At 35.0% G+C, this 25,677-nt stretch overlaps 1 protein-coding gene across 1 annotated transcript in view; it reads left to right on the plus strand.

The window, feature by feature from the left end:
* Window positions 1-25,677, plus strand: part of ASCC3 (activating signal cointegrator 1 complex subunit 3) — a 338,572-nt gene that overhangs the window by 223,744 nt on the left and 89,151 nt on the right. Inside the window, exons 29-34 of the mRNA XM_028104151.2 lie at window positions 241-361; window positions 2,781-2,923; window positions 16,535-16,672; window positions 16,751-16,871; window positions 18,659-18,791; window positions 22,481-22,606. Of these exons, the coding sequence (XP_027959952.1) occupies window positions 241-361; window positions 2,781-2,923; window positions 16,535-16,672; window positions 16,751-16,871; window positions 18,659-18,791; window positions 22,481-22,606 (782 nt within the window). The remainder of the gene's footprint in view (window positions 1-240; window positions 362-2,780; window positions 2,924-16,534; window positions 16,673-16,750; window positions 16,872-18,658; window positions 18,792-22,480; window positions 22,607-25,677) is intronic.

Below are 25,677 nucleotides of genomic sequence, written 5' to 3' on the forward strand. Positions count from 1 at the left end.
AGCATCTGCCTTCGGCTCAGGTCATGATCCCAGGGTCCTGGGATCGAGCCCCACATCGGGCTCCCTGCTCAGCGGGGAGCCTGCTTCTCCCTCTGCCTCTGCCTGCCTGCCTGCCTACTTGTGCTCTCTCTCTCTCTCTCTCTCTGTCAAATAAATAAATAAAATATTAAAAAATAAATAAATAAATAAATAAATAAAAATAAAAACTGGAAAATGATTTCTTTCTCATTTTTACTCTAGATGGGCTTGTTCAACTTCCGACCATCAGTACGTCCAGTTCCCCTGGAAGTTCACATTCAAGGCTTCCCAGGTCAACATTACTGTCCTCGTATGGCTAGTATGAATAAGCCTACATTTCAAGGTAAGCTTCAGATCCTTGGAATGAAATAGCAGCCATTTTGTGTGGTAGCCTTTAAATGCATTCCAGATAATTTGGATTTCTTTGAATGGGTGGTACTGCTCCAACTTCTACAAATGTAGGTTATGCCTCAGCTGTTAAGGCATAAAAATGCGTGCTGAATTAACTATTGAAAATTGGAGGGCGCCTGGGTGGCTCAGTTGGTTAAGCAACTGCCTTCAGCTCAGGTCATGATCCTGGAATCCTGAGATCAAGTCCCACATCGGGCTCCCTGCTCAGCGGGGAGTCTGCTTCTCCCTCTCCCACTCCCCCCTCTTGTGCTCTCTCTCTCTCATTCTCTCTCTCAAATAAAATAAATAAAATCTTTAAAAAAAGAAAAAAAAAAGAAAATTGGAGAGATTTCATAGATGATACTATCTTGGAAGTAGAGAAAAAAATGTATTTTTTAAAGGTAATTAAATCATTCTTAATCATTAAGTTATTTTCTTATGGTAGTAGCTTGAACAAATGATAAGTGGGAGCTCTAAGATAATCTTTACCAGAAACCATAAAACTTACAAATTTCAGTACTTTTTTTTTTTTTACAGTGCTTCTGTTTTTGTGTTTTGTTTTATTTTTTGGTTTTCCCTTTCTAACAAATTAGGCAAGCAGGAGAGATTTAAGAATAACACTCCTATTTTATTGAAACATGTTTTGTTTAGGCTGCATAAGGAATATTTATTATATCAATTAAAAATAACCTCCAAAATAAATTCTCTAATGTGAACTGCTGTTGATTGTGAGGTGACAGTTGTGAGGTGACTTTTTAGCTGCTGTAATTAGCCTTATGACAGAAGCAAAGTATTGATTGTGAACTAGAGACCAGTCTTGGCAGTTCGGATTATTTACACCTCCACAGAAGCATTGTATAAAATCGCTAATGAACAATAAATCTGCCGTGAGCTGTTCAGCCACACCTGTTCTTGCAGCAGCAAAAATCCATTAAATGTTGAGGTTTAAAAAAGAGACAGATTCATTCATGATTATGTGTACAAAAGATACCAATATTGTACTAATATGTGTATTTTAAACATTATATTTCTAATATGATTTATCAAAGCATTACCATTTATATTCTGTAATATTCAGATAAATTGTGAGTGAGAAATAGCATAAATGAGTTTATTTTTCATGGTATGTATTGTTGTGATTGCTTATATTTATTTAAGGAATGGCCAGTTGCATAACAGTGATTGAAATGAAGCATTTTGTGTTCTATAAATCAATAGTAAATAACTGAAATACTTACACTTCTCTAGATATAGCAGTACAGTAGCTGTTCTTATAAACTATTTATTATACTTGTAGCGTCTCACTATATTTCTTTGAGTTTAGAAATATGATTTTATGATAGCTTCATTTCTCACTCTTAGGGCATAAATGTAGTCAAGGTCATATCAACATTTTTGTTATAAACCTTGTTTCTTAACCCAAAGGAGAAATTCTGCAGCTCACATTTCAAACAAGAAATTACAAGAAGGTTGAACTTTTTATATAAAACTTTTAAATATCTCTGTTTTAAGAGACCTATGTACACATAAGGATAAATTTTACTTGTACCATCTTATCAGTATTTTGGAGCCAATGTGCAGTAAAGAAGTCTTGTTTCCAGCTAGGTCACATGGTTTATGTGGCTCTCTAGGTAATTTTTTCTTTCAGTCTTATTACTCAGGTTTCAAACCATTCATTTCCTCTTCTCTGTATCTACCTTCCATGTGCCATCAGTCACATATAGATTCAGGCATGGTATTCTCTTTAGCTCTCTTCCACATTCTCTTACCTTTTCACTTGAAACCTTACACGTGTTTCGGGAAAACAGAAAACCTTCGTTTGACATATCTCTGACTAGTTTATTGATACAAACTCTCAATTATCCCATCGACTGGTACTGACAACAATAAAAGGAATTTTTTTGTGGCTTTTCTTAACAGAGTTTTCTTCACTCTGCAAGACTTGACTCTCTCCCCAAGACCCCAGGACCAATTAAGTCTGTAATATCATTGCTTAGGAGAGCAGAAACACAACTCTGAAAACTCAACCTTAGACTGAGTATGCATTTACAGCTGTTGCTATAGGGTCACAGCTTTTATAAGTGTCACCTTCCTCAGGAGCTCAGAATAGAACTGAGACCTGGCACAGTTAAATTTCCCCTGTCCAGGCAATGTACTCCCCAAGGTGGGTTCAGCTACCTTTCCTTTCCTACCATTTCTCTAATATGCTGTTGGTTGCAAGTCGTACCACAAACAATGCTGAATTTCATGACCAAATTAAGAATTCACTTAAATCAATTACATTGAGTTTCATGCATCCATTTGATATCCTAATGACATGCAGATTCTGGTATAAGTAGCTTATCCTTTTATTTTCCACAACTTTTCAATAGCAATTAGAAGCCATTCTCCAGCCAAACCTGTTTTGATATTTGTCTCATCAAGACGTCAAACTCGTCTTACTGCTTTGGAATTGATAGCCTTTCTGGCTACTGAAGAAGATCCAAAGCAGTGGTTGAATATGGATGAAAGAGAGGTAAGCAATCTATTTTATTTCTATTTCTTATACATGTCAAATTAGTGTGTATTTTATATAATGGAAATTATATATTTAATGATGTTTAGTTTTAATCTATACTAAAAATTTAGTATAACATTGCAGAAATTTAGGGAGAAAGTAGGAAATGCATAATACTGCCACTTTAACACTATTAATATTTCGATGTATTTTCTTCTACTATGTTCCTGGTAAATATTTACTTTTATATCCGTATTTATTTCTGTATCTCTTCCCTTTAACATCATCACCTATGTATATTATAATATTCATATTTGTTTTTCTATTGGAGTGTTCACTACCCTCATGGAACTTAGAATCAATTTTGCAAAATTAACTTTCTATAGAATATATAGTAAATAACCATTTTCAAAAATTTAGAAAACACTAAATGTGAAAATTAAAAATCTCTTTTTTTATTTTTAATATTTTTATTAACCTATCCTTTAACCAAGTAGTAACCATCATTAAAATTGGAAGCAACTATAATTTTTTTGTCTACGCAATTATAGTCTATTATGTGGCTATCCCATTAAATAAATAACCATGAATCTTTATTATTATAGGTTTTTCTTTATTTAGACTTATTTCCTCAGTATAAATTTAAAATTAATGGGTCAAATAATATGGATATTTTTATACCTTTTCATATACACTACTAATTATTTTCCAAAAGGCTTGTACCAGTTGATGTTCTCCCATTGATACATGTACTGTCAGCAGTATATGAGAGTAAAATAACAGTTTTACTACACCCTCATTTGTTGTAATTTATCGATATAAGTAAAATATTCCTTATTATTTTAATGTACATCTTGATTTTTGTGTGATTGAACTTTTTTTCATATATTTGTTTACTATCGGTTGTCTTTTTTTCTTTTTTTGTCTGTTCATTCCTTTGGACTTTCATCTTTTACAGCACAGCATTTTTCTTATAGATTTGTGTGAGAGCCTTAGCAAATTAAACCATACATACACACACCTGAAATTTCATATATCACTTTTTTCCATAAATATTTATTAATATATACATATACACACATATTAATCTCTTGTCTGCTTTTATTAGTTAATTTTGCTAATTCCTTGCATGTCTTTTTGTCTTAGTAGCTTTTTACAAATAGAAGTTTTTGCATTTTGGGGTGCCTGGGTGGCACAGTCAGTTAAGCATCTGACTCTTGGTTTCAGCTCAGGTTGTGATCTCAAGATCATGAGATCAAGTCCCATGCCAGGCTCTGCAGTCAGCTCGGAGTATACTTGAGTGTCTCTCTCCCTCTCCCTCTGCTCTCCCTCCCAACACTCTCTTTCTCTCTCTCTCTCTGTCTCTCTCGCCCTCTAAAATAAATAAATCTTTAAAAAAAAAAAGTTTTTGCATTTTGGGGCACCTAGGTGGCTCAGTCAGTTGAGTGTCTGACTCTTGATTTTGGCTCAGGTCATGATCTCAGGGCTTTGAGATGAAGCCTCCTTGTCGGGCTTCTCACGAGGCTGGGTGTGGAGACTGCTTGAGATTCTATCTCTCCCTCTGCCCTCCCTTCCCTGCTTATTCTCTCTCTCTCTCTCTCTTAAAAAAGAAAAAAAAGAAGTTTTTGCATTTTATGTGATAGTCAGTTGATATCATTCTTTGTGATTCTTTCTACTACTTCTAAAGGTAGATATTCCTCTTTCCCTCCATAGATTTATAGATAGTGATTTCCCTCTCTTATGCTTTTCTTGTTTTTTAGAAATATTTTTGTCATTGGAATTATGATGAAAAAGTAGATGAAATCAGTAATAAAATTGTTGCATTGTTTCCCTTCTCTCTCCATATCTCTCCTTTCTCATCTCCTGCAGCCTGAAGAAGAGTCAAAACAGTGTTTCTAACCCACTAGTGTCCGGTCTCAGCAGTTGGCGTATTTTCCCTTTCCACTTCTCATGAGTCATTTAGGATTAGTGGACCAGTTGGACAATACTGTATCTATTACGTTTGTGTGTTAACTAATACTAGTTAACTAATAATTCGAAATGTTCTTGTATAGGCCTGTAGATGACCTTATTCACTGATAAGTAGCAGACCCCAATATTAGTTTCCTATAAAAGGTATCACATGACTCTTTTAAGTAGAGTGACTGCTATCATGTTACCTTTCAAGTGTCATCATTACTTCCTTAATGCTGTTTGTGTATATTAAATCTTTATTTAATATCAAAATAATTTTGTCAAAAAGTTTGTCCTTTTATTCAGTTACTCAGCTAGTGTGTTCAAAAGAGTCACCCTGTTGTGTCTAACAGTATCTTGAACTTAGGAAGCAAATGGTGAAAAATAGATGTATGGAATATTAACGGTTTATGTGCAGCATCTGTCTAGGCTTAATATATTTTCTCTTGTGTCTTATCCCTAAAAATGTTCCAAATGGACACTTTTCTTTGAAGTCAAGGTACAAAGTACATACCTATTGAATACATTTTGAGATGTTTGTTCAAAATGCTTATGTGTGTGTGTGTGCGCATGGCTGTGCATTTTGCACGTATGTGACTCATATTAACCTCAAATGTGAACCTCATGCCCTCTTCCCAGCTATAGTACACTTACTATTTTTTTTTATTTTAATGTATGAGACCTAAGAAACTGTGGTCAGCTCAGCCATTGTGTAGAATTACTTCTCTGTTTTGTATTTTTTTTTCTCAGCACAAAAATTTATCACCAAGGCTCATTAGAAACTGTAGAATTTACTTAGCATGGTTTCTGCTATTTTGTAGATTTTTCACTGCTAAAATAAGACAGCTAGAAATTATGTCATTTCCGGACATTGTGTTTCACCAAGCCCATTGCAATAATAAGACAATCCAGGTTTTGTTTCAGTCTTTCCTCTAAAAGTCAACACCTTTAAAATCAAAATGTCAGAGGTTTTGCAACTGATTGCTATGCAAATTCAATCTGATTATACCAATAAAGCAGGTGTTTCAGTTGTTGAATCCCCTAATTACCTTAAAATAGGACTTTTTTAATACTTTAATCTTTATGAGAGTTACTTTCCATAATAGTATAGACTAGAAGCTTAGTGACAATTCCTGTCGCTGCTTCTTGCACAGTTTCAGATTGGTGTTCTGTGGTAGGACCAGGTAGGTTAGGTGGGTGGGTCAGCAAAGGCAAAAAAAAAGAAAAAGTTATCCATCTATCTTCTTAATCCAGTAAATCTTCAAAGTACTAGGAAGCAGGACCACCCCTTCAAGTGTATCGTTGATGTGAAATCATACTGCAGCATGGGGAAACCCCAAAAGTAATACCCTTCCATATTTCTCATCAGGAAATGATTTCAAAAGTTTGTGGGCATATGCTGCCATGTCACTTGGATTCTCAGTTTGATAACCACCGCTTCCACCATTAACCTCAAACTGTGGTTGGGTTTTTACATTACCCTCTCAACCTTCAAATCCAAGACAGAAACTCTGGAATGCCTGAGCTTCACTGTCAAGCATGCAGCAGAAATAGGGAGTATCTTCCCCTCTCTGACCTCTGTGGTAGAGGAGATACTCAGACCCTGGCTGTCTGTAGGTCATCTTTCACAGTCTGTTGGCTGGTTATATCCAGTCACTCTTGTTCTTTTGCCATCCCATTTCAATATTCTCTAGCCAGTGGGCTAAATTATAAAGTTACCCACAACCAATACATGCTATATTCAGAAGTGGAGGGTAGAGAGGAAAGAGAAATGAAATTAGTTAAAATATATAAAATACGTTAGTTAAAATACGCTTAGAGCATATATGAGATAGCAAAGGTAGTGGTCACAGTTTTTTCTGCAACACAGGACCAAACATATTTGGTCGGGGAGCCAAACACATTTGTGATTTATTTTCTCTACCATCCATCACCTGCACACTTCTTCAAGCAGCCCCTAAGCTAATTAAGATTCTTTATCCATTGAAGTAACTAAAACCCACATTCCTGAGACATTGGAAATTGGCTTTTTAATATATGCTTGCTGTATAAGGCTTTAAAAGTTTTTGATTAGTTTTTCAAGTGGATACAGTAGTGTAAGAAGATTTCTCTAGGGTCTATCCAAATTTTCCCTCCCCTTATTGTGTAGCAATAACCCAACTTCTTTATCAGGATTGGTTACCTAAACTACACTATGACCACATTTTGCTTGTTTACCCCATACAATGAGAGATGTGGCTATTTCAGCTTCTAAGTAAATTGTTACATCCCTTGGATGTTAAGCCTCCAAACTAACACAGCTAGAATTATAGGGAAGGGAAACAAAAATTTTCCAAGTGGTTTATTAGCTGTGACTGCAAAAAAAATTTACACATATTGACTACTAGTTTCCTGGAACTGTATCTTCTGGTAATGAGAAGTATAGTATCATTTAATGATTACAATTTCAGAGCGTATACCTCATTTTACAAGAGAGCACCCGAACCTTGCCAAAGCAATGTCTTTCAGCTGCCATTCTGAGTCATTCATCTATAAAGCCAGCTCTCTCTGGGTAATAAGAAAATACAGTAAGACCAGTGGATCCCATGGCTTCCATTGTCTTAATCTTTCTCTATAAAGCAAGTTCCTCAGTCAGAAACATTATCATAGGAGATATTAGATGATGTATAAAGTGTTCAGTAATCCTACTGTTGAGACTACAGGCAGCACTCAATAGGCAGGAAAAAGAATCAAAATCCGAAGTGTCCATTCTAGACATCATCCCAAATAGATATCCCCTCTGTGATGGCAAGGATCCAGTATAATCTTCTTATGACTAGTTAGCTATCTGGTGCCCTGGGCAAGGTACTTTATAATGGGCCTAGGGATGTTTGCACTGGTGGCATAATAGCTGGGTCTGCTGGGGCGCCTGGGTGGCTCAGTTGTTAAGTGTCTGCCTTCGGCTCAGGTCATGATCCCAGGGTCCTGGGATCGATCCCTGCATCGGGCTCCCTGCTCCACGGGAAGCCTGCTTCTCCCTCTCCCACTCCCCCTGCTTGTGTTCCCTCTCTCGCTGTGTCTCTGTCAAATAAATAAATAAAATCTTTAAAAAAAGAAAAAATAGCTGGGTCTGCCTGAGGAAATGGAAGTCCATGTTTAGCCTGTGCATAGTTCATCTCTTCCACCATGGCACCACTTAGTACATGAACCCCACTGCACAAAACACTGGAATCTGGGAGGGAGACTGCCTGATATCCTTAGAAGTGGTCATTTTGCCCACTTGACTATTAACAGCATTGTCCACACTGCTGTTAACTTTTTGGTAAACATTTTAATGGGATATAGGTAGTCTATTCTGGGACCATTCCAAAATTTCATCCACATAAAACTTGTGCCTTTCTTGCCATCTGCCTTCCAGTAGCACTCTTGTCAAGCTCCTGACCCTTTGACTAATCCAATAGCTACAGAGCGAAGTGTGGATCATCAATTCACATCATCTCTTTGCAGTAAAGTGAGAGGGAAATACTTGACACTTAGCTGTTTTGAGAGTCATCCCCAAAAGGAGCTGTGACACCACATCAGTGTACTTCATATGGTGCTGCTATCTTATGCAAAGCCATTTGTAATTTGTAATTTTTTTTCAGTCAATTTGACATAAAAAATACCCCATGGGGCCTCAGTGGGTTGAATTAGGGATAGCATGGAAGGAAAAGGCACACACATGGAGTGTTCATGAATTACCTTTCATAATCTTCCATCTGGTCCTTTTATTTCTACTAATGATGGACTGCGGCCAGGCACAGCCACATGTATAGCTGGAGAGATCAGATAGCATTAGTTCATGATCGGTAGCTTCAGTTGCAAGATTACCTGGTATCACATAGTTAGGCATTTTTTGTCTCCCACATCAAAAATACCCACAAGAGTAATCCTCTAACTTAAGTCAATAGGCAGCTCTTACCAGAATTTGTAAAGTGTTCATTTATGTAACATATTTATTGAATATCTACAACTTTACCAAGCACTCTGTTAGCCAACTGATGCCAATTCTCAAGGAGCTCAACTAGATAGAAATTTAAAAATATATATGATGAAGCAAATAATATTAATATTATAAAAATTGCTATAAAAATGAGAAATGAAATATGATAAGGGATGTGGGGCTTCTTTAAATAGAATGGTCAGAGAAGACTTCTTTAAGGAGATAACGTTTAAGCTGAGAACCAAAGCATAAGAACAAGTTAGCTACACCATGAGAGAAGATAATAGCATTTCAGGTAAAGGGAACAAGATGTTAAAGGAACTGAGATCAGCTCAGCTGGAACAGAATAAGCTAGGAGGAAAATGATAAAAATTAAGTTTCAGAGATAGGCAGAAGCCCGCTCATGTAAGGCCTTAGACCCATGGTTACAGAGCTCAGATTTTGATTCTAAGCACTATGGGAAGACAGTCATTTATTTATTTATTAAAGAAACATCTGTTGAGCTCCTTCTGCATGTTAGGTAAAGTTCCTACCCTGGGAATTAACATTCTTGTGGAGATGATTAGATAAAAAGCAAATATGTCAAATCGTGATAATTTCTGTGGAAAAATAAATAAGCAGGGTAAAGAGAAAAGAGGGTGCTGAATAGTAAAATGTTATACATTGATAGAAGTAGAGAACGCCCTTGTGATGAGGGTAGCTTTGAATAGAGAACTGAAGGAAGCAAGGAAACAAACCAAACAGGTATCTAAGGGAGGGGTCTTTAATTCTCTCAGGGAATTAAAAGGTTTTAAGCTAGGCAAATTACATACTCAATTTGCATTTTAAGATCACTTTTGCTGCTTAGTGGAAAATGGATTGAAGTGGAGGTTAAGCATGGAATTAATGATGGTGGTGACCTAGGGGCCACCTAGAGTGGTGACAGTGGGAATGGAAAGATGTTTTGGCCTAGATTCACTAGGACTTTCAGATAGATGAGACATAGAGGTTGAGAAAATGAAAAGAATCAAGAATAACTCACCCATTATTAACTCTAAACATCTGAGTAAATAATGGTGTCCTTTACTGAAATGGAGAGAGCTCAAAGTAGAGGATGGAGAGGAAGGAAAAGACAGTTTTGAGCCAAGGGGGGTGGGGGGGGGGAAGAAAAAGAAAAAAGTTTTATTTTGGATGTTAATTTGTTATTTCCAAGACTTTCAGGGCAGTTAGATATAGGAAGTCTGTAAAATCCACAGGAGATGTGAAATGAACATATGAACTTGGGAGCATCAGCATAGAAGCAGCCTTTACATCCAGGTAAGCACATGAGACCCTGAGACTGTGTGGAGAACCAGAGGGCCAGGCCTTGAGGGACTCAAGGTAGAGCTTGGGTAGAAAAATGAGGAGCTGGCAAAAGGTACTGGGAAGATGAGGTCAGTAAGCAAAGTCTTAAAACATTGTAGATGAGAGGGTTTTGTGAAGGAAGGAGGGTTTAACTACTTCAAATGTTAATGGGAGCTGAGAGAGAGGAGCCGGGAAACACCGATGGGATTTAGCACTCAAACATCCTGGATGAACATGGCAAGCAGCAACTCTGACAACTCAAAATCACCACATGTTCAAATTTGATATTCTACTAAATGACAGTTTTCTTTTTTTTTTTTAAGATTTTATTTATTTGACACACACACAGAGCACAAGCAGGGGGAGCAGGAGAGGGAGAAGCAGGTTCACCGCTGAGCAGGGAGCCCGATGCGGGGCTCAATCCCAGGACCCTGGGATCATGACCTGAGCCGAAGGCAGACACTTAACTGACTGAGCCACCCAGGTGTCCCTAACAACAGTTTTCTATCATTCTGATTCATTTGGTTTTTCATTCAACATATCTATTGACTTCTTCCTTATAGGTAAGACGTTAGTACCAGGCTTTGAGGATGGATTTGAGATTGTTGAAAATCAGAAATTAAGTTGAGTTTAATATAGGGTAACCATATTTTCAACTCGAAAATCTGTTTTATTATCAAACCAAAATAGATTTAGCTTATGATACAAAAGTCCCACCCCAAGTGCTTTCTATTTTGATCAGTTCTCAGACCTCTTAGTGACTGACCCATAGAGAAATTATTAGGCTAACAAAATATTAAGTAACAAAACAGATATTATCCACAGATTTTCTGAGCATTGGACTTTTGAACTTAGTTGGTCCTCATGGAATAGTTGGGCAATTCAGAGCAGCCACAAAACATGAGGCTGTTTTATTTTGTCATAATTGATATCATGCATGTCCTAATGAAGAAAGAGGCAAAGGTCTTATGCTTAGTAATAATTGACATATTTATAGACTACTTTATAGTTCACTGAAGGCTTGTATTAAGTCATTTAATCATGAATTCTGGGAGCGTTGTTCTTGTTATCCCAGTTTTACAGATACAAAAATTGAAACTTGAAAGAAGTAATTTCCCCAATAGCATGAAATAAATGAAGCTCAGAAACTCAAAACCAGGATAGCTGACCCAGTTTTTTCACTCTGCCATACAGTGACTGAAATCTTTGACAACCCACTGACTAGAGAAAATGGAAGAGTCACAGTGCCCATATGTGTTTTGATAGGGATGGAAATATACAGTAAAGACAAAAAAGTCAGTAGCTACAATATCAAACATGGGCAGCAGATAAGAACTGTGCCATTCTCAGTCGTGAGTGGTGATATTTTCGTTTATAAAAGAAGATACTTTTAGATATTCTTAATTTTTAGGCATAGGAGTGGAAATACTCAAATACTGAAGAATAAATAGATTTGCTAATCATCTTCATTAACTCCCCAGTTGTGAGTGTGGTACACAATTCATTATTTCAAGTCTTACCTGTTTTTTGCCCACAGTCTAAAACAGAGGCCCAGACTTAAGCCAAATGAATGATTTCATTATTTTAAGTAGTTATTTTAAGTATATCACATTCCTGTGGTAATTAGAAGGTGGTATTTTGGTTGAGAACATGGACCGGAGCCAGGCCTCTTGTGTTCAATACTGACTGCCCATTACAAGCTACTTGACCTTAGTTGGGTGTTAAGCTTCTGAGCCTTACCCCTTCTATAAAAAAAATAATAATAATCCTATCCTTATAGGATTGTAAGTATTAAATGCATTAAGTTACGTAATGTACTTAGAACAAGCCTGGAACAGAGGTAAATGTTCAATAAGTGTTAAATGTTATTACCATTACAGTACAGCAACCTTGAATACCTTATAAATAGATGGGTTCTTTTTTTTGCTGAAATCTCTGTGGTTAAATTTGCTGTTACTTTTATAATATTTTGCTTATGTTCCTCCACAAATTTAATTCATATTAATATAGTATTTGTTCCTTTAAAATTATGCTACCTTAGCAAATTAATTTTATAACATCCCTTTCATCAGCTTTATCTGCACTTTAAAAGCTTTTCAATATATGGAAATGCTCTCCAAACTTGTTAGAATCTGAACTCTCCAAAAGTGGAAATAAGCATAAAATGTATATTCCAGAATAACTATGAAGCACTGACTTGGATTTCCTACCAATAGCATAGTGAATTAAGTTAGAAACATTAATAAGGAAAAATCTTTAATATTTCACCCTACAAACCAGTTTTGATATTGCTATCATTAAGAATTAGGACAAGCTAAGAAGGAAACACTGAAAATAGTATTGTGTTTATTTCGCAGACATAGCAAAGATTTACATGTTATTGTTTAGATTTCATTTATATATGTAATTCACATGTAATCGTATGTTTAATTACATATGTTAATAGTATGGTAAATCATTTTGAGGTGTCATTGTTTTGGGCTTCAGAGAGGACAGCAAGGAATATATTATGAGGAGTGTTGGCAGAGATTTGAAACTTACTATCTTTAATTAATTAATATTATTTTTAAATTTCTTTTCCCTTATTAGATCAGCAGGATGTTCTAAAGAGTTTCTTTCATTTTAGTTTTTTCCCCTTCAGTCTGCAGGGTTTATCATACAGAAGTGTATTTTAAGAAATTAACACTTGGTAATTAATTATAAGGAATGTTTTAACTTTAACATCTGTACCAGATGTGATATATTTAATTATCTTTGTTTTTAAAAAGTCTTCGTAACTTTCATTATTCTTCTGTATGCTGCATCTTTTATTGAGCATTTTAGACAATTGATAAGCATTATTCAGTGGCATATGGTCTGAGTCTGACGTGCTTTGAAAAGAGTACAGAGTTTTCTGATAATGAGGATTCTGTGAAAATGGGAAAACCAGCACAACAGATATGCTTTGAGAAAGTATGGGTTTTTAGCATCTTGAAACAATATATCACACTCAAAGGGACAGAATTGGGCTGTACAATCTGTTAGCTCATTCTTGTCCAATCTGGTCTCCTCCTTTCTTTTGGAGCCAGCATTGTCATCAACTCACTGAATTATATTCTGACTGGAATGTATTTCGGGCACAGAGTAATGTATCTACTTAAATGGAATCCTATATTTCTACAAAAGCTTTTTGAGTATAATAAATTTAAAATATAAAAAAATTCTATTAAAAGTAATTGGTTCAACAGTTTACATATGTGCCTCCTCCCCCATCACCCTTAAAAAAGGGGGGGGCGCTATTTAGAGGAATATAGATCTGTTTTTCTTTTATGTATAATCTCAATAATTTTTTTTGGTTTAACTATCAGGTATTCAGTCAGACATATTTCAAAGACTGTTGGAAAGATACCTAAACATTACAACAAATGTTGGTTGAAGAGAAATGAACTGTGGAATTAAAACTTCCTCTATCAGTGTTTTAATTATCATAATTCTTATTAAAATTCTATAGCAGCCTTACTTAACAAGAATTAAGCCTTAATGTTTTAAGACATCCATTGCATGTAGTAAGTGAACTTTTCTCCTAACCCTCTAGAATGGTACTATCCATCTTTGGAAAAACTAAAAAGAATGTAATTCAGACACTTTTTGTGAGGATTAATTCTCTCACGGAACCAGGGTTGAGAGTCTACTCTGTAGTATTCAAGATCGCTGGGTCTTTTAATTCGAAATATACTGGGTGGTGTAAATGAATTGAGTGTTATATTAGAGCTATATTATTTTATGTAAAGGATTAAATGTGATAATCTTTGTAAAGTGTTAAGCACAATGCCTGACACGTAATAAGTACTCAACAAATAATATGTATCACCATGTTTTAAGCTTTCATTATCCAAAGTTTCTCAAAAATTTTGCTTGTTATTACATCATGATCAAGATGAAACATTTTAAGCATGTAATTTAATCAGAGGTGTATAGAATTTAATTAATAGTTTATATTTTCAGACTTAACCAGGCTCTCCTGGTAGTATCTTATGCTTAATGACTACCATTACTATAAATTTTGCTTTTTTATGATGTTCAAGTAACTCAGAATTCATCCACAGTAACTATGTAATAAATGAAGTTGTTTTTTGTAATTGTCCTCATGAGGATTTTAGGTCTTTGCCAGTTCAGATAGGCAAATAGTTCTTTTTAATGCATTGATTTATGTGAAAGAGGGGGTCAGGAGAATGAGAAACAGCCTTCCCTGCTGTAGAAGGACAGAATATTAATGCCTCACCAAATCTCCTGCCATGGGATTCTGTAGCTTTCCTATAGTAAATGGTATATTTTGAGGGGTATGATTGGCATTGCCATGAAACACTATAAATTATACAAGTTATAAAATTATTACTGTTATTAAGTTATGAAACTGAAAAAAAATCCCTGAAATTAGTTGTCACAGCAAGTATATCAGTGAATTAATTCTTGATAGTGTAAATTGAAGGTATTTATGCAGTGAACTATTGAACAAAAAAATGGATAATAGGTTGTCACTTGAGGATGGCTAACATATAATTTATGAGACAAGACAAGCACCTTTCTTTATAGCATACATATGTAGTCAATTTACTTATTCTTTGCTAATTTTAAAGGTAAAGTGGATTTATCTTAATACATTTCCATATCCTTGCTTAACAGTTTATAAAAATGAGTATTCAGGAATATCAGGTTACCATACTGTGTGAAACAGAATGAACTGTTTACATATTGCATTCAGTTTGGGGGAAGTTTATAAATAACATGATGTGTGTATGATGGAAAGATTACTTTGTCTCTATGCAGTGCTTTTTATACATTAAGAACTGTTATAAAGCCAAATTTCATCTTCCTATTTTTTGAATTATTAGTGTAAAAACAACTTATTTCCACATAAAAAAATTTGGAAAATTTTTCTTTTCACTGAAAATAAGATGGGTAAGAATGAAAGCAATTGAAGTGCTTCATATATGAATATATTGTCTTATGCATTTTTATTAAACTGCAGCAGCCAGCTAAACTTTTGTGAGATTTTTGTGAGCTGCTCATTGGTTTCTTCACAACCAGGAGAGTGAATGTATTGCAAGTATATTTGTGTATATTAGAGGTGCATAATAGTAGAAGGAAAAAAGAAGAAGTCTGAAGACAGTGTTGGTTATTTATACTCTCAGTCTTCAGGCATATAAAAATTATACATGTACCCATTTCCAAGTTTATCCTCCACTGTTGTTCACTGTTGGAATATGGTAGGGAAGCTATAGATATAACAAAAATATGCCATTCATTTAACTGCTCATATATTCTCAAACCACTTGATTTCTACATTACTCCCCCCCCATGGAGTTGTCCAAAAAGAAGATCCCCATACTGCATCTTGTATCATCATCTGCTTTAAGGACCAGTAGGAGTCTATCATTATACAGAAAGAGATTGGGCTTTCTATTTAGTTCTTTACAGGGAGTAAGTTGTATGAGAAAATAAGACTTGTTTCTGTTGCCATAAAATCTGTGTTGCATTAAATATTTTCCATGTAGAATGGAAAGTGATAGAATATTCAGAGATAATATAAAAGTTTCAGAAACTCTTTGGACATATGAAAACTTAGTGAGCTAAACCGAAATGGCTGAAATGAAATAACTTTACTACATATATAGCTTAATAATAGCCCTAATTGATAAAGAGCCATTATAAACCAGTAAGAAAAAAAAAGCTTTCATATCCATTTAAAAAATGAAAAGATAATTTACCAAAAAAAAGCTAGTAGATATGAAAAGTACTGTATGGTGACTAACATAGAAAAGAAAAGAAAAAGAAAAGTATTTAACTGCACTGTTGATCAAAGAAATGAAAAGTGAACAAAAATATACCAGTTTGATTTTTTTAAATAAAGAAGCTGAGGCTCAGAGAGGTTATATGACTTGCCCTGGGTCATTAAGTTCAGTTAAGAAAGCCTAAATTTGAATGATTCCTGACTGTTCAGTGGGATTATGACTGATTTTTTGCATTAATTTTTTGTCCATATTTTCTAAATTTTTAACAATGAGCCAAAAAGGTGGAAGGTTTTTCTATTACAGAAGGTGAACAAGACACTGAAACATTTTAGGCAACATTATATCCTTTCTAATAGTTGTTACTCATTTAAGGAGATATTGCATTTATCCACAGATTTTTTTTCCTTCATGCATGAGAATAAAATGGATAACATTAAACTTTAATTCATTTAGGATATACATTCTCACTAACTAGTTTCAATTAATTTAACTTTAATCATAACTGTAGATGAGGCCTATATTTTTATTTTATGTAGTATATGAATCAAAAAACAAAACAGTCAATTATAATCTTAGAATGAAAATTTCACCTACATCCTGTCATTGTGCTTCTATTTGCAGATGGAAAACATCATTGGAACACTAAGAGATTCCAACCTGAAGCTGACACTTGCTTTCGGAATAGGAATGCATCATGCTGGACTACATGAGAGGGACCGAAAAACAGTAGAGGAGCTGTTTGTAAACTGTAAAGTTCAGGTATTTTATTTTTCATAAACAGATACTTAAATGTAACTTTAAAAGTTATATTTTAGTTAAATATATTTTATTTTCTAGGTTCTGATTGCTACAAGTACATTAGCCTGGGGTGTAAACTTTCCAGCTCATTTAGTAATTATTAAGGGAACAGAATATTATGATGGAAAAACAAGACGTTATGTGGATTTTCCCATCACAGGTAATTTTTTTTAAATTTACAGATATAATAAGCTTCTATTTTCACCTTAATCTGAATTTGCATGCATTGAATTGTAGAGTTGATCACATTTGAACATATATGATGAACAAATTGTAAATTTTTGTTTCCAGTGCAAATACTGTTCAAAGTATTGAGCCGTTTTATTTACTTTTATGTACCTAATTTGTTAATAAATATCAAAAGCATAACTAATGGTTTCAAATTCACAAATAGATAAAAAGTACTGACTAATAGCTATTGGTGACTTAATAAATTATAGTTCAACATTATACTGTTTAATTTTAAATCTGTTTCACTAGAAATACTTCCATGGCACTTGTAGAACCAAAGGGTTTGTTGCTTCAGTGTGTCCATGAACATTCTTTTTTTTTCTTTAAGTTTTTTTTATTGTTATGTTAATCACCATACAATTACATCATTAGTTTTTGATGTAGTGTTCCATGATTTATTGTTTGTGCATAACACCCAGTGCTCCACGCAGAACGTGCCCTCTTTAATGCCCATCACCAGGCTAACCCATCCCCCCACCCCCTCCCCTCTAGAACCCTCAGTTTGTTTCTCAGAGTCCATCATCTCTCATGGTTCGTGTCCCCCTCCGATTTACCCCCCTTCATTCTTCCCCTCCTGCTATCTTCTCCTTTTTTTTTTCTTAACATATATTGCATTATTTGTTTCAGAGGTACAGATCTGTGATTCAACAGTCTTGCACAATTCACAGCGCTCACCATAGCACATACCCTCCTCAATGTCTATCACCCAGCCACCCCATCCCTCCCACCCCACCCCCACTCCAGCAACCCTCAGTTTGTTTCCTGAGATTAAGAATTTCTCATATCAGTGAGGTCATATGATACCTGTCTTTCTCTGATTGACTTATTTCAGTCAGCATAACACCATCCAGTTCCATCCACGTCGTTGCAAATGGCAAGATCTCATTCCTTTTGATGGCTGCATAATATTCCATTGTATATATGAACATTCTTTTAACATATTTTAAAACTTGATAAAAGCATTGTCAGTGAGTTCTGAAGAGGGAAATATACTGTGTGTATTTCCACTCAATGATTACATGTAAAAACTATATCTCTAAATCCTTTTTTACCTCAGAGATTCCTGCAGTATAAAAGAAAGAACATTTATACCATAAGTGAGAAGAGGGTGAGGCCTAAATGGACTCATGGGGTGGGTTCCTGGGGAAAAATAATCAAATTAATCTGCTGAAGAGATTTACCCATATATGTCTTACTTTTTCTTGTTTAATTAAAATAATAATAACTCTTTTCTTAAGATTTTATTTATTTGAGAGAGAGAGAGCACACACAAGCAGGGGGAAGGGCAGGGGGAAAGGGAGAGAATCTCAAGCAGACTCTGCTGAGGGTGGAGCCCAACGTGGGCCTCAATCCTACCACCCTCAGATCATGACCTGAACCAAAACCAAAAGTCAGATGCTTAACCAACTAAGCCACCCAGGGGCCCCTAGTAATAACCCTTAAACAGCATTTTTAAGCATTTAACTAAAGGAAACGTCATTCTTACTTTTACAAACAGTAAGAGAGACCCTTTTCAGGGATTCAATTTCCTTTCAAAATGAATTGATTATTTAATTATTAGGGAACTCAACAGTAGGCATCAGAGATAATATGCACACTCTTAAAATATTCTGTATTCTTGGTTATTTTGTTGTGTTCTCAAACATGCTATAATCACTAAATATACCTTGTGCTATCTGCCACATTGTGGAATACCTCTTGTTCTCTTTTTTATAGATGTACTCCAGATGATGGGGCGTGCTGGGAGGCCTCAATTTGATGACCAAGGCAAAGCTGTAATTCTGGTTCATGACATAAAGAAAGATTTTTACAAAAAATTTCTTTATGAACCTTTCCCGGTAGAGTCAAGGTAAATTTTGCTATAAATTAATTTAAATGGATTCATGGCATGGCAAGTTAATATTTATCTCATGATATTTTATTAGATAATCAGGAAAAGTTCTAGTTCAAAAGAATTATTTGAAATGAAACTGAATTATCACTGTAAGACAGAATTCAATTATAATTTCATTTTTAAAAAACCTTTTAAAAGAAGCAGTGCCATGCAGTGTTGAATCACACGAACTCTGGAGCCAGATAACCCGGGTTCATATCTGAGCTCCACTACTTCCTTCCTTGATCTTCAGCAAGTTACTTGATTCCTCAGTGCCTTAGTGCACCTATCTTTAAAATGGAGATAATAGCAACACTAACTATCTCATAGGTTACTTGTAATGATCATATGTATAGTGCTTATACCAGTGCTATCCCATAGTAAGCATTTAATAACGTTTTAGTTTGATGTGCATTTTTGTACTGTAGTTAATAAAGAAATATCCAAAATAAAGAGACTTGTAATGAATAATTTAGGCTACTGCCTTATTTCAAAATTATCACATACTTCTCCGTGGCCCAGTAAACTACCCCTTTGACAAAGGCTTCCCTCATTTTCTCAGTGGAAAATAGCCTTTCTCCCTCTGATTTATATATTTTTATTTATAACTTTTGTCATAAATAACTTTTTTATTGTTATGTTAATCACCATACATTACATCATTAGTTTTTGATGTAGTGTTCCATGATTCATTGTTTGCGTATAACACCCAGTGCTCCACGCAGAATGTGCCCTCTTTAATACCCATTTCCAGGCTAACCCATCCCCCCACCCCCTTTCCTCTAGAACCGTCAGTTTGTTTCTCAGAGTCCATAGTCTCTCATGGTTCGTCTCCCCTTCCGACTTACCCCCCTTCGTTTTTCCCTTCCTGCTATCTTCGTCTTTTTTTTAACATATAATGTATTATTTGTTGTCTTTCTTAATGTACAGTATTCTAACTGCAAAGACAGCACATGTTTCTAACTGATAGTGTAAACAGTTACTGGAGTTTTTATTCTAAGTGTTAATGTTCCATTTTTTTAATTTAGAAAGTCTAAAAACATGGATTCACTTAACACTGTGCTGAGAGAAAATTTATGATCCTATATATAATATATATCATATTATATATAAACATATATAATATGATATATGTATGTTTTAAAAGAAAGCATGAATAATGATCTAAATGCCATCTCAAAAATTTGGGAAAAAAATTAACAAATTGAACTCAAAAGAAAAGAGAAGAGAAGAAAGATAAGAGCAAGAATCAAAGATTTGAAGCCAAATATACATTAGAAAAACATCAAAAAGTCAAAAGTTGGTTTTTTGAAAAGAATGAAATCGGTAAATCTTTAAGTCTGATCAAAAATACAGAAAGAAAGAATGAACAAAATAATATTAGCAATGAAAAGATCACAGGCATTAAAAAGATATTATGAAAAACATTATGCAAGTAATTTTAAAATTTAGATCAAATGATAAAATTCATTAAACTTATCAAACTGAGGGTTGCTGGAGTGGTGGGGGGTGGGAGGGATGGGGTGGCTGGAAGATAGACATTGGGGAGGGTACGTGCTATGGTGAGCGCTGTGAATTGTGTAAGACTGATGAATCACAGACCTGTACCTCTGAAACAAATAATACATTTTATGTTAAAAAAAAAAAAGATAGTAGGAAGGAAAAATGAAGGGCGGGACATCGGAGGGGGAAACGAACCATGAGAGACTGTGGACTCGGAGAAACAAACTGAGGATTCTAGAGGGGAGGGTGTGGGGGGATGGGTCAGCCCAGTGATGGGTATTAAGGAGGGCACGTATTGCATGGAGCACTGGGTGTTATACGCAAACAATGAATCATGGAACACTACATCAAAAACTAATGATGTAATGTATGATGACTAACATAATAAAATAAAATTAAAAAATAAAATAAAAAACTTATCAAACTGACAAAAGAAATAAAAAATCTAAATGATCTCTTATTTATCAAAGCAATTGAATCTAAAACTTAAAATCTTGCCATAAAGAAATCTTCAGACTCAGATGCTTTACTAGTGAATTCTTCGTAACGTTAAGGGTGAAATAACATCAGTCTTAAATGAACTTTTCTTAATAGTAGAGAAGATAAGACTATTTGCCAACTTATTTATAAGATCAGAGTTAACCATGATACCAAAACCTGATAAGAAATTTACCAAAAAGGAACATTAACAAACCTGTAACTTTCATGAATATAAATATAGAAATCCTAAACAAAACATTAGTAAATCAAGTTATGTATAATTTATTTTATAAATGTGAAGTTGATTTATTATTTGAAAATAAATTACTATAAATTACTATAATTTACTACATTAGCAGGAAAAAGTGAGAAAATCATATGATTATTTCATAGATTTAAAAAAAACGTATTTGAAAAAATTCCACATCAATTTATAATACAAACTCTTAGCAAACAGGAATATAAGGAAATGTCCTTAATCTGATAAAGAGTAAATCTACTGCAAACATCATAATTAATAATGAAATATTGAAAGTTTTCCCTTTGGAATAGGGAATGATACAGTAATATTGTTCTCCCCACTTCCAGTAAGCATTGTACTAGAAGTCCAAGCCACTGCAGTAAGGTAAGGAACAGAAGTCAGAATATTCTTTTGAACAACGGTAGTGACTAAACAGCACAAAATGAGGGCTTCTGGGGAACTGGAAATACTTGATCTTAGTGTTGGTTACACAGGTGTATTCACATTGCGAAAATTACTTGAGTTGTACATGTATGATTTATGTAATTTTCTATATGTGTATTTCAGTAGTTAACTAAAAATTTTAATTTTGTACCTTAATATGACTATTATTAATACTTACCTATCATGGAGTATTCCATAGTGTACATATTAACTTCTCTATTAATGGGCCTTTCGAGAGTTTCCTATTTTTTTTCTTATGTATAATGTTGCAGTGAAGTAATTTGCTTCCCTACCCTCATCTATAAATGTTTCTCTGGCAGGTGATAGTGAAAAGTGAAATTGCTGTGTCATAGAGATCATTCAAATAGATATTGCCAAGTTGCCCTCCCAATTGAGTATACAGATTTATACTCTGCTACTGATGAATTGAGAGTAGTATAGAAATTTGTGTTGTTATTTTTTTAATCATATAATTGATTACCATTTTCTCATGTTCTTAAACATCCTTTGCAAAAACTGTTTTTAATACCAGCATATTGTCCCACATACCATAATTTATTTAGCCTTTTCTTTTGTTGGACACTGCTTCCCCTTTTTTTTGCATTTTACATAAGAAACTAAAATGAACATTATGTTATGCTAGTCTTTCAACACATCTGATCATCTTTGAATACTCTGCAACACCTAGCACAATTATGTTTCATAGGACTGGGAACTTAACACTCACTGAATAAAAGGAATATGTATCTTTACTCTCTCATAACTGTCATCCCTTTCCTGCCAACTCTCCTTTCATCAACCTCAATACTATTCCAGTACCCCATAGGTATACTCTTCCCTACTCTCTAAGTCTTCTGTTGCCCACTCTTACCTTTCTCTTTTTGGCTCTCATCTTCTCCTGAAAGTTACTAGCCCCATTCCGTCAGCCTGCTATGTGAGATAAAGTGTGTTTCATTTAATGTTCATGTATGTTTCCCATGTCTTGTTCACTATGTAGCTTATTGGGAGTGCTCTCTGACCATTTAAATGCAGAGATTGCCGGTGGTACAATTACATCTAAGCAAGATGCAATGGATTATATTACCTGGACCTACTTTTTCCGACGTCTTATCATGAACCCCAGGTAAGTGCAGGGCAGCTATATATCATTCTGTTTCACACTGAGCGAAATTATGTTTGAAAGTAATAATCCCTAAATTTCAGTACATAACAAAAAAGTCAGAACTTTGGGCATTCTAGGTATATGAATTTTCGCAGAGAATCACATGATATCTCTGATATCACAATATATTATGATATATTGAAAATGAATAATGGTATGCATTTATTGCTTAGCTTATTTTAGTTAACTTAGGATATCCTTGAGGAGTTTGCTCTGTAGTAAGGGCGACAGGACACCCGAATTCATTAAGAAATATGCTAAACTAGATGGTAGTTACTGCCTTAGGTACAGTTGGAATTCAGAGAAGAGTGAGGCTTGTGCAGTTATAGAGGGAAGACTTTGTCAGGCATCTGTAATGGTTAATAAGAACCCTGCAGGAGGAAATAAAATTAGGGGAGTTGTTGTGGAGTGTCTTTTACTCTCAGGCAGTATAGGTAGATCTTCTTCCTTGAGCACCTGTTTTTCAAATGTTATGTAGATTTTGAGGGTAAAAATTAGTGTACATTATCCCCTATCTTCAATGGCTGATCTTTTAATGTGGGAAAAAGACTTATAAATGATTACAGTATAAATCATAAGTACTCTAAAAGAACTGTATTAAGCCTATGAGAGTAAAGTCTTCACAGAGAGGTGATACTTCAATTTTGAATCTGGAACAGGAGTAGAAAAGGTAAGAGGCACAAAAATACTATATGGACATAGGCCCTTGTGGCTTGAAAGGGCATTTGTAGAGTGCCAAGAAGTTTGATGTAACCAGAGCTTGAGTGTATGGAGGTCAAAAGATTGTCTTGACCAGAAAGTGGGCCACTCACCAGAGAGTAAATGGCCTATATGTCATGCTAAGGAGTTTACATCTGATCCTATTGGCAGTGGTGAGTTTTTAAACATGGTTTAACATCCCCAAATTAGGTTTGGTTTGTTTCAGTCTTAATGACACTATGACACTATGGTAGGGAATGAGCTGGAATGGGAGACATTTAAAGCAGGAAGACCAGTTAGGAAGCTGTTTAATAAGAAAGGTGAATAGGACCTTAACAGTTGCAGAAGGAATAGAAGGAGGGCCAGAGATGGGGGACATTCCTGATAGATTAGGAAATATCAAGGCATTGTAAGGTCTTGAACAGAGAGATCATGATGAAAATGTCATTACCAAATCTTATCTCTTGGTACCTTAAGAAATTTGTTTCGTGTTTCAGCCAACATTTCCACTCACATAGATCTGAGTTTGAAAATATGGTGACAGTTTTCTGTTTCCTCAGGACTTAGGGCTTCTGGATTAGATACAAGATATCATTTGGGAACACGAATATGGAATTAGTGAGGTAGCCATCCAGCACTGCAACTTTACCATAGCAAATACATTGCAGGATTAGAATTGTGGAAGGTGTACTGGGATAGACTTTACATGTACTATGGCCCAGCCTTCTTGTTTGATACTGAAAAATGGGAGGTTGGAAACTTAAAGTGACTTGCTCTGGATCCCAGAACTGCTTTGACATAAAACCAGAACTTAACACCATAGGTTTTCTGACTCAACTCTTTTTTTTAGAGGAACGAATGGCTTGGTGTTTAACTGTAGATGTATTTCTTTTTCTTATGTCATAAAAGATAGAGGCGATTAATATTGTGGAAAGAGATTTGAACATGGAATCAGAACACTAATTCCTGTTTTAGCACTACCCTTTACTGTTTGACCCTGAGTCACTTCACCTCTCAGCTTCCCTTTCTTCATCTGGAAAGTGAGTAATAGCCTACCTCCCTCACAGGATCATGTTGAGAATCAAATACATGCATTAAAGTATTTCTAAGTTTTGTGTTAATTATGAAGAACATAATTAATATTGATTAGTGAGCTGCTAGTCCTGTACATTCAGTTGCTTTACTAGTCCATACCATCCTAAAGAATCTAGTTTAGAGACTAAGAACCTAATCATTTGTCAGTTTCTCTGATTAGCAAACAAGGAAATAATTCTCTGAGTTCTTTAAACTGGTTCAAACTGAGTTCAAATTTAAATTGAGTTCTTTAGCAAATTAGAGTTCTTTACTGAATCCGCAGATACACTGAACTTTGTGTGTGCATCTACTTTTCTTAAACTTAAAAAAAAAATTTTTTTTAATTTTCAATTAGAAACGATTTGTGACTTTAAAACAATTACAAAAATAGAGACACTGTATAGCCTGCGCCCACCTTCCTCAAATGTTAACATCTTACATGACGGTAGCACAATTATCCAAACCAGAAAATTAACATTTATGTCTTACTATTAATTAATCCACAAACTTTACTCAGATTTTGTCAGTTGTCCCACTCATGTCCTTTTCTGTCCAGGATCCAATTTTGTATCCTACATTGCATTTAGTTCTGTCTCCTTAATTCACTCTAATGTGTGGCATTTTTTCAGTATTTGTCTACTATAACCTTGACATGTTAGGAGAATACTGGCCAGTTATTTTGTAGAATGTCCTTCAGTTTGGGTCCTACCAAGAGGGAACTGAAACAGACGTCACTTCCTGTTGTTCTGGTTGCAAACTACCTTCTACTTAATATGGTGAGAAAAATCCACATGCAACTATAATAAACAGTATCAATAAGGACAGAACAAGAAGTGTGGGGGAGGTTAGCCCAGTGAACAAAGATGAAATCTTGAGGGGATGTACTTGGTTTATAACTTAAAGAAATTATATTGCACCTCTGAGCCTGGGGACTTCTTGGGTATTGACAGTTTAGGGTATCTCCTGCTCATATGATTGTAGTGCATGTAAATAGTGAGTATTCTCTAGTTCACATTGCCTCACCTACTTTTACCTGAGGGCCATCTTTGCTAAGGGAAAATTCTAGCTCTGGGAGTCAAAGGATGCATTAGCTTAGGGCACTTGGTTGTTGTGGCAGCTGCTTTTCTTGCTGCCCCAAATAAAAGCTAGGTTTCCTCTACTACCACCACCAACACCACCAAGGAGACATTAACCCATACCACTGCTAGGTAAGAGGTTTCTCTCACTTTCATGCTTTTGCTGTCACTCTTCTGCCTGCC

Source organism: Eumetopias jubatus, unplaced genomic scaffold (assembly GCF_037043125.1).
Source record: "Eumetopias jubatus isolate StellerSeaLion01/CBP00866 unplaced genomic scaffold, mEumJub1_p1.0 scaffold_6, whole genome shotgun sequence".
Classification (NCBI taxonomy): domain Eukaryota; kingdom Metazoa; phylum Chordata; class Mammalia; order Carnivora; family Otariidae; genus Eumetopias; species Eumetopias jubatus.